Below are 17,358 nucleotides of genomic sequence, written 5' to 3'. Positions count from 1 at the left end.
TCATAATCACTAGTTATAACTACTAATCCAGTTTAACAGGCAATATTAACCAGGTGAAATTGTGTCATTTCTCTTGCGTTCATTGCACGCAGAGTCAGGGTATATGCAACAGTTTGGGCTGCCTGGCTCACTGCGAACTAATTTGCCAGAATTTTACGTAATTATGACATACATTGAAGGTTGTGCAATGTAACAAGAATATTTAGACTTAGGGATGCCACCCATTAGATAAAATACTGAACGGTTCCGTATTTCACTGAAATAATAAACATTTTGTTTTCGAAATGATAGTTTCCGGATTCGATCATATGAATGACCAAAGGCTCGTATTTCTGTGTGTTATTATGTTATAATTAAGTCTGATTTGATAGAGCAGTCTGACTGAGCAGCAGCAGGCCCGTAATCATTCATTCAAACAGCACTTTCGTGCGTTTTGCCAGTAGCTCTTCGCAAGCACAGCGTTGTTTATGACTTCAAGCCTATCAGCCTAATGGCTTGTGTAACCGATGTGAAATGGCTAGCTATTTAGCTGGGTGTGCGCTAATACTGTTTCAAACGTCACTCGCTTTTAGATTTGGAGTAGTTATTCCCCTTGCGCTGCAAGGGACGCGGCTTTTGTGGAGTGATGGGTAACGATGCTTCGAGTGTGGCTGTTGTTGATGTGTACCTGGTCCTATAAATACTATATTAACTACAACCTAAAACCTCTTACCTTGGAATATTGAAGTCTCATGTTAAAAGGAACCACCAACTTTCATATGTTCTCATGTTCTGAGCAAGGAACTTAAACGTTAGCTTTTTTACATGGCACACATTTTTACATGGCACATTTACTTTCTTCTCCAACACTTTGTTTTTGCATTATTTAAACCAAATTGAACATGTTTCATTATTTATTTGAAGCTAAATTGATTTTATTGATGTTTTATATTAATTAAAAATAAGTGTTAATTCAGTATTGTTGTAATTGTCATTATTACATTTTTTTTTAAATTAAATCGGCCGATTAATCGGTATCGGCTTTTTTGGTCCCCAAATAATCGGTATCGGTATTGAAAAACCCTAATCGGTCGACCTCTAGTTAAAATTACTATTTTCGCTGTACAGCTGATAAAATATCATCCCTAATGTTGTTGTATAACCCACAGTAAAGCAAGGCATGAGCTACTGTTTCAATGGAACTATTGTTACACATGTTTATCTAAGAATGAGCAATAGTAAACTTGCAAGTCTGTACTCTAGATACCCTAAGAATATAACATCAATTGATAGAGCTCCACCCTCTGGTCTGTTCTCCCCACTACATTAGTATGGAAGTTGAAGGCTACATATAAGCAGTGCCTAGTGTGAGAACAGAGACAAACCTCAATCTCAGCGTGTCAGATATAGAATAGAAATTAATATAATGGAGTGTAGTAGAATAGAATTGAATAGCTCAGTGAGATTGAGGGTTGGCATACCTGAAGATGACACTCTGGAGGTCGAAGGGGTACTCAATGATGCCCGTAGTGGGGACCCTAACCCTCAGCACATCCTGCTGGGTGGGCAGGTAAGAGGTCTCTGCAATCCGGTCCAACGCATTCATGTAACTATGGAGACAAAAAAGGTGTGGGGGGGGTATTGTGAGTGCCCACTGCCTAGCAGGAGAGGAAATGTGATCAAGTAGTAGAGCTAGAGATCTCATTTACTCACTATTTGGTAGAGTCCGACAGCTGGTACTCCCGTCTCCGATCGTAGGCCTCCTGGATGCCTGGGTCATTCCATAAACACTTGATGGCGTTTATGTAGGGGTTCTCAAACGTGTAGACTTTCTCCACGTCCACCTCTTGGACCACGTTAGCGTTGCCCTGAGGGAGAGAAGTAAAAACAGACTGAGACACTCGTCCAGGTCAGACTTTTAGTCGACAGAAACAAATATATAAATTAAATGGCATTAATTCAAGGTTCTGTGAGTCTGAATTGGTACTAAAGCATAACCCAGGCTCAGGCAAACAATCCTGTCGGTGAGTATGGCCGGGTTCCGGGTGGACTATTTTGCAGTTGTAATGCGGAGACAATCAGATCTCGCGACACTTGAATAGGTGTTTAATTAACATCTAACACCATGCTCAGACCGGAAACGCACGTGCGCCATCGTGCGCAAATTGATTTTGTCCCCCGACACTAAACGCGATCACGGCACGCAGGTTGAAATATCAAAACAAACTCTGAACCAATTATATTAATTTGGGGACCAGTCGAAAAGCATTAAACATCTATGGCAATTTAGCTAGCTAGCTTGCAGTTGCTAGCTAATTTGTCCTATTTAGCTAGCTTGCTGTTGCTAGCTAATTTGTCCTGGGATATAAACATTGAGTTGTTATTTTACCTGAAATGCACAAGGTTCTCTACTCCAACAATTATTCCATACATAAAACAGTCAATCGAATCGTTTCTAGTCATCTCTCCTCCTTCCAGGCTTTTTCGTCTTTGCAATCTGTATGGCGATTGGCATCCTAACTTTCATAGGTGTATTACCACGACCGACCGACTTCAGTTCATCTTTCAATCACCCACGTGGGTATAACCAATGAGGATATGGCACATGGGTATATGCTTCTATAAACCAATGAGGAGATGGGAGAGGCAGGACTTGCACCGCGCTCAGCGTCACAAATAGAACTGACTTCTATTTTTGCACTTGGCAACGCAGACCCTCGTCAAGCAAACAAAAGGCAAATTAATTACTTAAAAATCATACAATGTGATTTTCTGGATTTTTGTTTTAGATTCCATCTCTCACAGTTGAAGTGTACCTATGATAACAATTACAGACCTCTACATGCTTTGTAAGTAGGAAAACCTGCAAAATCGGCAGTATATCAAATACTTGTTCTCCCCACTGTATGTGTACATTTATTTTGCAACGCTCGCGATCGCGACGTGGTCAGCATGTTAGGTGTCATGCTGGTATAAGGGATCGGGAGACAGGCGCAGGAATGCGTAATAGGGGTTTTTATTTCGCAAATTACAGCGTGCCGTGCAAAGGCAAGGGGACGAAGACCAAACAAACAAGCATACAAAACACAGGGTTGAGACCCAAACAAAGGAGCAAGGAGTACCTTGAATAAATACACAATCGCACAATGATTATCACACGAGATGAGACCCGTAACAGGCCACAGCACAGGTACTCACACGACCAACGGACATTGGAACAATAATCGACAGGACAACGGTAAACAAAGGGCACACTTATACAATTACTAATCAATGGGAATAGGGACCAGGTGTGCGTAATGACAGTTCCGGAGGGATCCGTGACATTAGGAAGCAATTTAACATGATATAGTAATATTCTGAGATGCACAGTGAGTGCAACTGGAAAAAAAAGAACACAGCCTATTTGTTTCACTATATGCCGTTCCACAGAGGCTCTAAGGGCCTAATATGAAGCCACCACATAGCCCACCTAACCCAACTCCAGCAGTGTTTCGTTCTACTCTTATTTAGAAAAAGTGAAATGATTGATTCTGAAATCCCCCGAGTCACATGACTGGCTTCACTTCATTATCTGACCTCACCTCATTACTTATCTCTACTGTACCTTGTACACCAAAACCCCAAAAGGTATGGATTGTTTTTGCCCGGTGACAACCGGGGAATGACATGCTACTGCCCCCTGTTGAATGTATCCAATCCTCAAGCCAACATAACACACCAGGAAAATACCACAGGCTTCATATACAATCCAGGCCACTTAAAACTTGTGATGACTATAAGAACACTAAAGAATAACATATATACAATGTAACATAATGATGTCACACCAGGCCTAGTGATTCATATAAGACATGGTCCGTCAACAACTGATAGGTCTCAGTACCTCAATTGGACAGTTTCATGTGGAATTACCTGCAGTTCTAAACATTATTTTTGATACCTCTCTTTTCTCTGTAACCAAAATAATAGCCTGAATTAGACTACGGCTTAGGATAAAGGGTACCAGTGTTAATCAAAGAGGAGGAATTCATATGAGCAGTTTCAGTCTATGCAGACAACTGAAACCGAGAAATATGACACCAGATAACTACACCAGATAACTATTTTTCTCTCTCTCACACACACACACCCTTGGCTGGATGACATGGAATGGGTTGAGAGTGACAGGAAGACACAGGAAGTACCAAAACAGACAGGATGTGAATGTGGAAGGCTGTTCCATGACTATGAAAGATAGAGTCATCTTCTTATGCTCACTAACACATCTCTCTCTCGCACACGCACTCACATACACACACAGCTTTCGTTCCCACTCTTTCCCACAACTTCCCTTCTTTCCCTCTCCCACCCTCCTTACCTTGTTGTGCTCATATTTGTAAGGGATCATGAGGGTCTCCATGGCGCGGATCATGGACTGCATGGCAGTAAAGATGTTCTGGTACACCAGCTTGGTGAAGCCGCGCTTGTCCTCCTCTGAGTAGCCCGTGCCATGGATGATTCTCATCTGTTTAATGAAGGTGCTCTTCCCACTCTCTCCAGTACCTGGGAAAGGGAGAGATGGGTGAGAGGAGGGGGAAGGAAGTAATACATGGGTCTTTGAAGAATTGTGAGGCATTATGTACCGATACTGGTTTTTAAAATGTACATGTATTGAAATATTTGAGAAATATTTAACATTGGCCAAATAATGTATATATATATATACAGTGCCTTGCGAAAGTATTCGGCCCCCTTGAACTTTGCGACCTTTTGCCACATTTCAGGCTTCAAACATAAAGATATAAAACTGTATTTTTTTGTGAAGAATCAACAACAAGTGGGACACAATCATGAAGTGGAACGACATTTATTGGATATTTCAAACTTTTTTAACAAATCAAAAACTGAAAAATTGGGCGTGCAAAATTATTCAGCCCCTTTACTTTCAGTGCAGCAAACTCTCTCCAGAAGTTCAGTGAGGATCTCTGAATGATCCAATGTTGACCTAAATGACTAATGATGATAAATACAATCCACCTGTGTGTAATCAAGTCTCCGTATAAATGCACCTGCACTGTGATAGCCTCAGAGGTCCGTTAAAAGCGCAGAGAGCATCATGAAGAACAAGGAACACACCAGGCAGGTCCGAGATACTGTTGTGAAGAAGTTTAAAGCCGGATTTGGATACAAAAAGATTTCCCAAGTTTTAAACATCCCAAGGAGCACTGTGCAAGCGATAATATTGAAATGGAAGGAGTATCAGACCACTGCAAATCTACCAAGACCTGGCTGTCCCTCTAAACTTTCAGCTCATACAAGGAGAAGACTGATCAGAGATGCAGCCAAGAGGCCCATGATCACTCTGGATGAACTGCAGAGATCTACAGCTGAGGTGGGAGACTCTGTCCATAGGACAACAATCAGTCGTATATTGCACAAATCTGGCCTTTATGGAAGAGTGGCAAGAAGAAAGCCATTTCTTAAAGATATCCATAAAAAGTGTCGTTTAAAGTTTGCCACAAGCCACCTGGGAGACACACCAAACATGTGGAAGAAGGTGCTCTGGTCAGATGAAACCAAAATTGAACTTTTTGGCAACAATGCAAAACGTTATGTTTGGCGTAAAAGCAACACAGCTGAACACACCATCCCCACTGTCAAACATGGTGGTGGCAGCATCATGGTTTGGGCCTGCTTTTCTTCAGCAGGGACAGGGAAGATGGTTAAAATTGATGGGAAGATGGATGGAGCCAAATACAGGACCATTCTGGAAGAAAACCTGATGGAGTCTGCAAAAGACCTGAGACTGGGACAGAGATTTGTCTTCCAACAAGACAATGATCCAAAATATAAAGCAAAATCTACATTGGAATGGTTCAAAAATAAACATATCCAGGTGTTAGAATGGCCAAGTCAAAGTCCAGACCTGAATCCAATCGAGAATCTGTGGAAAGAACTGAAAACTGCTGTTCACAAATGCTCTCCATCCAACCTCACTGAGCTCGAGCTGTTTTGCAAGGAGGAATGGGAAAAAATGTCAGTCTCTCGATGTGCAAAACTGAGAGACATACCCCAAGCGACTTACAGCTGTAATCGCAGCAAAAGGTGGCGCTACAAAGTATTAACTTAAGGGGGCTGAATAATTTTGCACGCCCAATTTTTCAGTTTTTGATTTGTTAAAAAAGTTTGAAATATCCAATAAATGTCGTTCCACTTCATGATTGTGTCCCACTTGTTGTTGATTCTTCACAAAAAAAATACAGTTTTATATCTTTATGTTTGAAGCCTGAAATGTGGCAAAAGGTCGCAAAGTTCAAGGGGGCCGAATACTTTCGCAAGGCATTGTATATATAGAGAGAGAGAGAGAGAGTGAGAGAGAAAAAAATGCAATCAATGCATTTTAAACACATTCCAACATATATTACGGAATGTATTTTAAATGTATTTATAAATGTATGTAAACTGTATATCACAATATATGTTAAATGCATCGTAAGATTTATTTAATGTATTTCAAAATACATTTTGAAATATGTATTTATCAAAATATTAGGTCAATTCATTTTAAAATGTATTTGGTAATGTTTTGTGAAATATTCCTACATGCATTTACATTTATTTGTAAAAAAATATATACATTTTAATTCAAACGTATGGCAGGGGAAAAAAATGGTTCAAATTATATATTTTGTCAACATGCATTTTTATTGTGCCTGACACGTACCAAAGGCACTAAAATGCATTTAAATTACTACAAAAATGACTACAAACATTATATATTATCAGTCAAGTAGTGACTCCATGTTTTTAATGTGCATTTGACAAATAAACAAACAAACTTGACGAGATCATTGCAACATAGGTCCAATGGACAGAATTTAACGTGTACCGGGTCGTTCCACAAAATGATAACCTTTTGCATCCGTTTGATATGTGAAGTAAAAATTGTGCACCAATATTACATTCTGAAATCCTTTTATATTAAATGAAGTGCTCTTTAATATAGACCACATGGAAAATTCAATCAATCTGATTTTGAATCTTAATAAAGGCTCTATGTGATACAATGTATTTCCCTCTGTGCACCCACACTTCCAAATGTCACAAGTTTTCACCATCATTGTAAAGCCCTAGTTATTTCGAGACTTCTAACAGTCAAATCATAGTGTTAAATGTGCACTACGCATAAATCCCTCTGTCATTTCCTGGTTGCTAAAATTATAATAGTTAGCCTAATGTCAGTTTGTGTGACAAAACAAGCGTAGAGAATCATTGTACCATCTAAACCACTGTGAAATCTCCTTTCAATAACCCAAAATATATATTTTTCCAGCTGTTTGAAGCTGGTGTACAAAACTGAAAGTAAAAGATGCTAAAGCAAATCTTTAGAATGGAAGTAAAGAAATAGTGCACATATAACAGTTATAGATCTATCATTCTTATTGAAAGCAAGTATAAGAAGCATTAGATCTGTTCTACAAGCGCTATTTCTATGCATCCCGTTCGTAATTTTTGTTTATGCATCTTTTACTTTCAGTTTTGTACACCAGCTTCAAACAGCTGAAAATACAATATTTTTGGTTATGTAAAATATATTTCACAGTGGTTTAGATGGTACAATGTTTCTCTACACTATACTTGCATGTTTTGTCACAGAAACAGAAATTAGGCGACCAATTCAAATTTTAGCAACCAGGAAATGGCGGAACGATTTCTGCATATGTGGACACCCCTTCAAATTAGTGGATTTGGCTATTTCAGTCACACTCGTTGCTGACAGGTGTATAAAATCGAGCATACTACAATGCAATCTCCATAGACAAACATTGGCAGTAGAATGGCATTACTGAAGAGCTCAGTGACTTTCAACGTGGCACTGCCATAGGATGCCACATTGCAAAAAGTCTGTTTGTCAAATTTCTGTCCTGCTAGAGCTGCCCGGGTCAACTGTAAGTGATGTTATTGTGAAGTGGAAACGTCTAGGATCAACAACGGCTCAGCCGTAAAGTGGTAAGCCACACAAGCTCACAGAATGGGACCGCCTAGTGCTGAAGCGTGTAGCAAGTAAAAATCGGCTCTACTCAGTTGCAACACTCACTGCCGAGTTCCAAACTGCCTCTGGAAGCAACATCAGCACACAAACTGTTCGTCAGGAGCTTCATGAAATGCGTTTCAATGGCAGAGCATCTGCACACAAACCGAAGATCATCATGCGCAATGCCAAGCATCGGCTGGAGTGGTGTAAAGCTCGCCGCCATTGGACTCTGGAGCAGTGGACTGATGAATCACGCTTCCATCGCCAGCTGGCAGTCCGACGGACGTATCTGGGTTTGGCGGATTTCAGGAGAATGCTACCTACCCCAATGCATAGTGCCAACTGTAAAGTTTGGTGGAAGAGGAATAATGGTCTGGGGCTGTTTTTCATGGTTCGGGCTAGGCCTCTTAGTTCCAGTGGGAAATCTTAACGTTACAGCATACAATGACATTGTAGATGATTCTGTGCTACCAACTTTGTGGCAACAGCTTGGGGCAGGCCGTTTCCTGTTTCAGCATGACAATTCCCCTGTGCACAAAGCGAGGTCCATACAGAATTGGTTCGTCGAGACCGGTGTGGAAGAACTTGATTGGCCTGCACAGAGCCCTGACCTCATCCCCATCGAACACCTTTGGGATGAATTGGAACGCCGACTGCGAGCCATGCCTAATCGCTCAACATCTGCTCCTGACCTCACTAATGCTCTTGTGGCTGAATGGAAGCAAGTCCCCGCAGCAATGTTATAATATCTAGTGGAAAGCCTTCACAGAAGAGTGGAGGTTGTTATTACAGCAAAGGGGGACCAGCTCCATATTAATGCCCATGATTTTGTAATGAGATTTTCAACGAGCAGGTGTCCACATACTTCTGATCATGTGGTGTATTTCACCAAGGTAAATGAAGGTAACTTTGGGAGTTCTATACTAGATCAGTGTGGTTCGCACTGCATTTCCTACATGCAATGCCCATCAATCAGGGAATACAGGCCTCAAGGGAGTCAAGAGGGTTTGGTCTGGCTCATATGATGGGTGTACCCACCACTCCCCAAACTGACTTGTTGGAAAGGTGGCATCCTATGACGGTTCAATGTTGAAAGTCATTGAGCTCTTCAGTGCGGGCCATTCTACTGCCAATGTTTGCCTATGGATATTGCATGGCTGTGTGCACGATTTTATACACCTGTCAGCAACGGGCGTGGCTGAAATAGCCGAATCCATTCATTTGAAGGGTTGTCCACATACTTTTGGTCATGTAGTGTACTAGCGATTTGGAGTGGGAGAGGATGGGGAGTATGTATGTTGTTTCAACTTTAGCAACTGGACTAGTTGGTGACTGAGGCAGTACATTTATGTATTTGGTAAGGTGACAGTGTGTTAAATGACAGGGATGTGATTGTCACCAACAGAGCAGCAGGTAAACCACGCCGAAACTATAGATACTAATTAGTATGTGTTCTAAGGATGGACTTTATCAAGGCAGGAGTCTTCCACCATCATTCTACTAGCTCGTCTCACGTGGATTACAATCTCGCTTTATGCTACACTCCAACATTTCTATCCATGAGTCTGGGAGAGAAAGTTTATCCCCAGGAGATGCTGTTGGTTCATTGATTACAGAGAGTTAGCCTACAATTATATTGAATTTGTATTTGATTTTGAATAGCCTGGCAATATATATATATTTTTTTTAAATGTTCATAATTAATTGGGTGACACATTACCTTTAGCGATACAGAATATCTCACCACTATCCGTTCCATCTCCTCCTCTCTATCCTTTATTCCTTTCTAGAGCGTGCAGAGGGGCTGGCAACAGTTTACTGGAATATGTTTTGTTGTGAAAACATGTTACTATCAATGCTCCCGAACAGATTTCATTTAGTTTCCCTGATTAAGCACTGGGTAGCTGCAGGAACAGAGTTGGAGAGCCCATTGCATACAGAGTTTAGGCCGGAATATCACCTGTTGTGCAGCGTGAGTATGCTCCTCAAACAGTGGTTGATGCGTGGAGCAATATAAGTGTTCCTATATTTATTTCTCGGCTGCTCATATTAAGCACATGCTGCGCTATAAAACCGAAGTAGCCTACCTGGCATCATTGAAAAACGGACCATGGGAAAGCGTGCGGACTCCATTTGCTATTTGACTGCATACAGATGACAGGTATTTTTATCCCCTGCCCCTGTTCCTGCCCATTTGATAATGGGACACTCTAAATTGAAAACAATTTTACATATTAGTAAAGACAAGATTAAGTTGAGAATAGTCTGATGGGTGAAAATATGATCACTTGATGAGAGAATAGTGTGTGCAGTCGAGGCAAGAAACTGATCGCAAGCTTATTTTTTTTTTTACTTTCTCAAATCATCAATAGCCCATAAATCGCATCATGCAGTCTGTACATGTTTGATTTCTAAGACATTCTAAGGGTTGTATCATTCACAACGAAAGTTGCCAAATAACTCTAAATAAGGTGTATAGGACCTGTTTCAAATGATCACTCTTACACTCAACATAGTCACTTAATATGCGCACTTGCTCCGGAATGGGAAAAATATCCTTTCTATTTTATACAGCTAAGTTCAATTATATTCTTCTTACTATAAAATCATATTTAAATATATATGATTTTATATAAATATAAAATAACGGCACTTGACTTAAAAGCAAATCTAGCAAGCCTACAGCCTATTGCATAGATCATAGCCAGATAACATACAGTAAGCCAACATATTATGTTCTTCTGAAATACATTTTCTTCATATCATAATGTTTCTTTAGACCCGATTAAAGAAAAGAATGGATTTATTGTGATGATGTATATTAAATTGATTTATTCAACTTTTTAAAATTTGCGTGGAGGCTTGTATGCGTGGAGGCCTAGAGATGCTAAACCTGTTTATGTTAATTAACAGTCAATTACCGTGAGACTGGCATACTTTTGCATGACAATAACCGGCTGACAAAATGTTGTGACTGCCACAGCCCTAGACTCAGGTAGTATAATTAACCTAGTTCTGTCACAGTACAGGAGGGAGGTTTGTGTCAGGAACAGATGTCAGTCTCCTGTATCCATAGTGAGACACGCAGATACCCAGTGGCGCAGGTTACATTAGTAACTACCAAAGGCAAGTGCACAATGAAAATGGGGGTGGTGAACCATTTACCTGTACCAGTACTGCTAGGAGATACTGTAAGCTGCTCAAGAGCCTATGGCAGAGTAAACAGAACCTCCGTGATACACATAAGCAATGTGAAGTAGTCACTGGCACACTCTGAGAAAACACATCCCCAACAGGCGCGCACTCGCCGGGCCCTACTGGCACTACAGGGAGACAGACGTCTCTTCTTCACCCAGATCGAGTGCTGGGGAGGAAGAAAAATAAAATTCTAGATCAGAGGCTCAGGCAGTTGTTTCAAGAAACGACAGAGGATGACACGTGCCCAGGTCTCCCAACAGAGAGCGGAGGAGACCAAGGCCCCCCACTGAGACAGCCAAGATTTTCCTTTATCTGATAAGTTGATAGTACAGTTTGGCACTGCACAGCTGCAGGACACAGACCTGATTTTGGCACGGGGCAAAGTGAAAGTAGTGGATGGGAAGCGCTTGTAGGGCATCAATGAGGTAAATCACCGTATTACTGCATAAAGAAGGTCTTACTGTACTGGGTGGTTAAGAGAAGGGACGAGGTTCTAGATCTCTTAATGGTGCCTGGATCATATAGAGACACTGTACTCTACTGTACCTGGAGCATTAGCAAGTGCTGGGAGGCCACTTGGCCGTCAACAAAGTAGATTCTACTGGCCCCATGTTACGAATGATGTAGAAAAGTACTGTAAGTCATGCGACCAGTGCCAAAAGACGACCCCGAAGTCAATTACAGAAACCTGCTCATCCCAGCATTGAAACACCCTTTGAGCAGATAGCAATGGATCTGGTGGGTCCTATTACCCAAATCAGCAGAGGGCACGAATATATACAGATGGTAATCGACTACGTAACACATTACCCCGAAGCCATTCCCCAGCTTAATATGTCCACTAAAGGGTTTTCAAATGAGCTTTTCAGATTTTCTCCAGAGTTGGCCTACCCTCCTCTATTTTGTCGGACCATGTGACCCCGTCCATGTATGTCCCGCATAATGAAAGACTTGCACACCTTGTACAATATTAATCAAATACTCACAAGTGTATATCATCCCGAAAACAATGATTTATGTGAACGCTTGATTAAAACTGTTAAGTCTATGCTGAAGAAGGAGATTGAGTGAGACGGGAGGAACTGAGACATGTTAATACCTCACTTGTTGTTTGCTCTTAGGAAGGTACCCCAGTCGTCAACGGGCTTCTCTCCATTCTATCTGTTATATGGGAGGCAGTGCAGAGGGATCCAGGACCTCGCCAAGGAGGCATGGGAAGCCCAGCCGTGTCCCCACAGAACACTGATAGAACATGTCGCTCTAATGTGAGACCTGATGTCCACGGTGTGGCCAATAGTGAAGGAACACATGGAGAGTGCGCTGCAAGCGCAACAAAGGGCCTACAACCGGACTTCCCAGCCCCGAAGTTTGGGGTCGCTGACGTGCGAGCAAGAGCAGAACCTACGGGCACTAGTTGACCGACACTGGGAGGTATTTTCCTCCCTCCCAGGGAATAGATACCTCATCCAGCATAATTTATACACAGAGCCAGGCAAGAGAGTAAACTTAAGGCCTTACAGAATCCCTGCTGAGTGACAATAAATAATCAGGGAGGGAGTGAGAGAGATGGCGCTGACAGACATGGAAGCTCTGCTTCTAGCTCCTAAGGAACTTGGCAGTATTTTTTATTTTATTTTAGTTATTTTTTACAATATTAGACCATACATTTTTTTGTGTTACTACATACAGATGGAAATAACTAACTCACCAGCATTCCAACCAGAAATACGACTTTCCCTAAATGGATCCTTTGTTCGTACCCCCCAAGGCAATTGAACTTATCCCAGAGGCTGCTGCATGATGCTGCTGGCGGAGAAGAGGTATTCGGAGTGGACTTCTAGTCTGACTCAGGAGGCATACATACCATCAACCGCTTTGGAGTATATTACTCACTAATGTCCAGTCCCTGGACAATAAAGTAGACGAGCCTAGGGCGAGGATCTCCTTCCAGAGAGACAGCAGAGACTGTAACATACTCTGTTTCACGGAATCAGGGCTCTCTCCGGATATACTGTCCCCGTCCATACAGCCAGCTGGGTTCTCAGTACATCATACAGACAGGAAGAATGAACTCTCCTGGAAGAAGAAAGGTGGTGGTGTATGTTTCATGATTAACTACTCATGGTGTGATGGTGATAACGTACAGGGACTCATGTCCTTTATTCACCGGACCTAGAATACCTCACAATCATATGCCGATTGTATTACCTTCCAAGAGAATTCTCTTTGATTATAGTCACAGCCGTGTATTTTCCCCCTCCCCCACAGCCGATACCACGACGGCACTCAAGGAACTACACTGGACTTTGTGCAAACTGGAAACCACATATCCTGGGGCAGCCTTTATTGTTGCTGGGGACTTTAACAAAGAAAATATGAGGAAAAAGCAACCGAAATGCTCAACCATTGTTCTCTATCTTCTGGGACGGCAACAAGGTTCACGACTCCATTCGGGTAGCCTCTGAGAATAACATTGACGTATATACAGAAACAGTGACTGAGTTCATCAGGATGTGTATAAGGGATGTTGTTCCTACTGTGATTATTAAAACATACCCAAACCAAAAAACGTGGATAGATGGCAGCATTCATGCAAAACTGAAAGCGCGAACCAGCCCATTTAACCACGGCAAGGTGACTGGGTATATGGTTGAATACAAACAGTGCAGTTATGCCGTCCGTAAGGCAATCAAACAGGCAAAACGTCAGTACAGAGAAAGTGGAGTTACAATTCAACGGCACAGACACGAGACATATGTGGCAGGGACACCAGACAATCAAGGATTACAAAGGGAAAACCAGCCACGTCGTGGGCACAAATGTCTTGCTCCCGGACAAGCTAAACACCGTCTTCGCCTGCTTTGAGGAAAACACAGTGCCACTGACACGGGCCGCTCCTAAGCTCTGTGGGCTCTCGTTCTCCGTAGCCGACTCGAGTAAGACATTTAAGAGTGTTAACCCTCGCAAGGCTGCCGGCCCAGACGGCATCCCTAGCCGCATCCTCAGAGCATGTGCCGACCAGCTGGCTGGAGTGTTTACAGAAATATGCAATCTCTCCCTATCTCAGTCTGCTGTCCCCACTTGCTTCCAGGATGTTCACCATTGTTCCTGTACCCAAGAAAGCAAAGGTAATGGAACTAAATTACTATCACCCCATAGCACTCACTTCTGTCATCATGAAGTGCTTTGAGAGGCTAGTTAAGGATCATATCACCTCCACCTTACCTGACAGCTCAATTTGCATACCGCCTCAATAGATCCCTAGACAATGCAATCGCCATCACACTGCTCACTGCCCTATCCCATCTGGATAAGAGGAATACCTATGTAAGAATGCTGTTCATTGACTACAGCTCAGCATTCAACACCATAGTACCATCCAAGCTCATCATTAGGCTCAGGACCCTGGGTCTGAACCCCGCCCTGTGCAACTGGTTCCTGGACTTCCCGACGGGCCGCTCCCAGGTTGTGAAGGTAGGAAACGATACCTCCGCTACATTGATCCCCAACAGGGGCCCCACAAGGGTGCATGCTCAGTCCCCTCCCTTATTCCCTGTTCACCCATGACTACATGACACGCACCCCCCAACTCAATCATCCAACTCAAGTTCGCAGACAACACAACAGTAGTCGGCCTGATTACCAACAACAACGAGACAGCCTACGGAAAAGAGGTGAGGGCCCTGGCGGAGTGGTGCCAGGAAAGTAACCTCGCCCTCAACATAAACAAAACGAAGGAGCTGATCATGGACTTCAGGAGACAGCAGAGGGAGCTAGCCCCTATTCACATCGATGGGGCAGCAGTGAAGAAGATGAAAAGCTTCAAGTTCCTCAGCGTACACATCACTGACAATCTGAAATGCTCTATCCACATAGACAGAGTGGTGAAGAAGGAGCAACAGCCCCTCTTCAACCTCAGGAGGCGGAATACATTTGGTATGGGCCCTAATACCCTCATTTACAGATGCACCATTGAGGGCATCCTGTCTGGCTGTATTCCCCCTGGTATGGAAACTGCACTGCCTACAACCGCAGGGCTTTCTAGAGGGTGGTGCAGTCTGCCCAAGGCATCACCAGGGGCATACTGCTTGCCCTCCAGAACACCTACAGCACTCGATGTCACATGAAGGCAAAATATCATCAAGGACATCTACCATCCGAGCAACGGCATGTTCACCCCACTATCATCCAGGAGGTCAGTACAGCTGCATCCAAGCTCGGACTGAGCGACTGAAAAACAGCTTCTATCTCAAGGCCATCAGACTGTTAAATAGCCATCACTAGCCGGCTTCCACCCAGTACCCTGCCCTGAACTTAGTCACTGTCACTAGCCGGCTACCACCCGGTTACTCAACCTTGCACCTTAGAGGCTGCTGTCCTATGTACATAGACATGGAATAACTGGTCACTTTTATAATGGAACACTGGTCACTTTAATAAAGTGTACATACTGTTTAATTCATTTTATATTTCATCCTATTAAACTATTGCTGCATATTTACTATTATATCCTACGTATTCTACAGAAATACTAAATATTCTATCCTCATACTTTCCATAATGTCTATAATGTCTATACATCCCATCACATATTTAAGCAATAAGGCACGAGGGGGAGTGGTATATGGCCAATATACCATGGCTAAGGGCTATTTTTAGACATGGCGCATCACGGAGTATTGGCCCTATATCACAAACCCTGAGGTGCCTTATTGCTATTATAAACTAGTTACCAACATAATTAGAGCATTTTTTTTGTCATACCTGTGGTATACGGTCTGATATACCGCGGCTGTCAGCCAATCAGTATTCAGGGCTCAAACCATCCAGTTTATAAATATATTTATACTCCCGGACTCTGACATTGCTCGTCCTAATATTTATATATTTCTTAATTCCATTCTTTTACTTTTAGATCGGTGTGCATTGTTAGATACTACTGCACTGCTGGAGCTAGGAGCACAAGCACTTCGCTACACCCGCAAAAACATCTGCTAAAAATGTGTATGCGACCAATAAAATCTGATTTAATTTTAAGTTATTGAGTCGTTCCACAGCGCATGATCCAGTCCGATAGTTCTCATACCGAAGCCAGACGGAATGATGAGATTCTGTTCAGGACTTCTGAGGAAGGAATGACATCTCCAAATGAACGCATACCCAATGCCGAGGGTAGATGAGCTGACAGAGCGGTTGGGAGAAGCGAGCTACATAACTAACCTAGATCTCACTATAAAGGCTATTGGCAGGTGCCTTTGGCCCCAGAAGACAAGGGAAAGAAAGTGTTTTCTACGCCAGACAGCCTTTTACATTACGTGAAATTACCCTTCGGGCTTCACGGAGTTGGCGTGACGTTCCAGCGGTTAATGGACTAGCTACTTAGACCCCACCAAGCTTACGTTGCAGCTTACATCGACGATGTGGTGATCCACAGAGAAGACTGAAAGACGCACCTAAAACGTCTACGGGCCGTGCTGGGGAGCCTAGGTGGAGCTAGATTGACAGCAAGTAATGAGGCTAAATATCTGGGGTACACGATTGGGAGTGGTCTCATATGCCCCCAGACAAAGAAAGTGGAGGCTATCTGGGAGTGGCCAAGGCCAGTGCGTAAAAGCATGTGTGATCCTTCCTAGGGATCACAAGTTACAACCAGTGCTTTATACCCAACTATGCATCTATAGTCGCTCCACTGTCCGACCTGACAAAGAAAGACCTTCCCACCCAGGTGAAGTGGACTCAAGCAGTCAAAATAGCTTTCCAAAAGTTTAAAGAATCCCTGTGCGTGAAACCAGTACAAAGCACACCAAACTTGGACAGGGACTTCATTGTGCAGCCAGAGGCCTCTGATTTCGGCATAGGAGCAGCTCTTCAAGGGGTTGGGAGAGGACAAGCACCCCATAGCCTACATCGGCTGTAAACTCTCAGAGAGAAAAAGGAAATATGCCAAGGTTGAAAGAGAGGGGCTAGCGATATTATTTGTTAGGAAGCAAATTCCCTCGATTGACTGATCACGCACCACTCACCTGCATGGCGAGAAACAAAGAGAATAACAGTAGGGTAACTACAGATTCAGGGTCCATCACGGAAATGCAAACTACTGTCCCGCCGCGGCGAGAGGGCACTCGACTTCCTGGGTAGATTCTGAGGACGGGGGTGTGTGAGCC

At 42.9% G+C, this 17,358-nt stretch overlaps 1 protein-coding gene across 1 annotated transcript in view; it reads right to left on the bottom strand.

The window, feature by feature from the left end:
- LOC110535781 (guanine nucleotide-binding protein G(q) subunit alpha) overlaps window positions 1–17,358 on the bottom strand; it is a 41,324-nt gene that overhangs the window by 18,886 nt on the left and 5,080 nt on the right. Inside the window, exons 2-4 of the mRNA XM_021621034.3 lie at window positions 4,340–4,524; window positions 1,693–1,847; window positions 1,461–1,589 (exon numbers count right to left, since the gene is read on the bottom strand). Of these exons, the coding sequence (XP_021476709.1) occupies window positions 1,461–1,589; window positions 1,693–1,847; window positions 4,340–4,524 (469 nt within the window). The remainder of the gene's footprint in view (window positions 1–1,460; window positions 1,590–1,692; window positions 1,848–4,339; window positions 4,525–17,358) is intronic.

Source organism: Oncorhynchus mykiss, chromosome 11 (genome assembly GCF_057628025.1).
Source record: "Oncorhynchus mykiss isolate SJ-2025 chromosome 11, ASM5762802v1, whole genome shotgun sequence".
NCBI classification, from domain to species: Eukaryota; Metazoa; Chordata; class Actinopteri; order Salmoniformes; family Salmonidae; genus Oncorhynchus; species Oncorhynchus mykiss.
The sequence above is the reverse complement of the archived record's forward strand: the minus strand, read 5'-3'. Positions and strand labels throughout refer to the sequence as shown.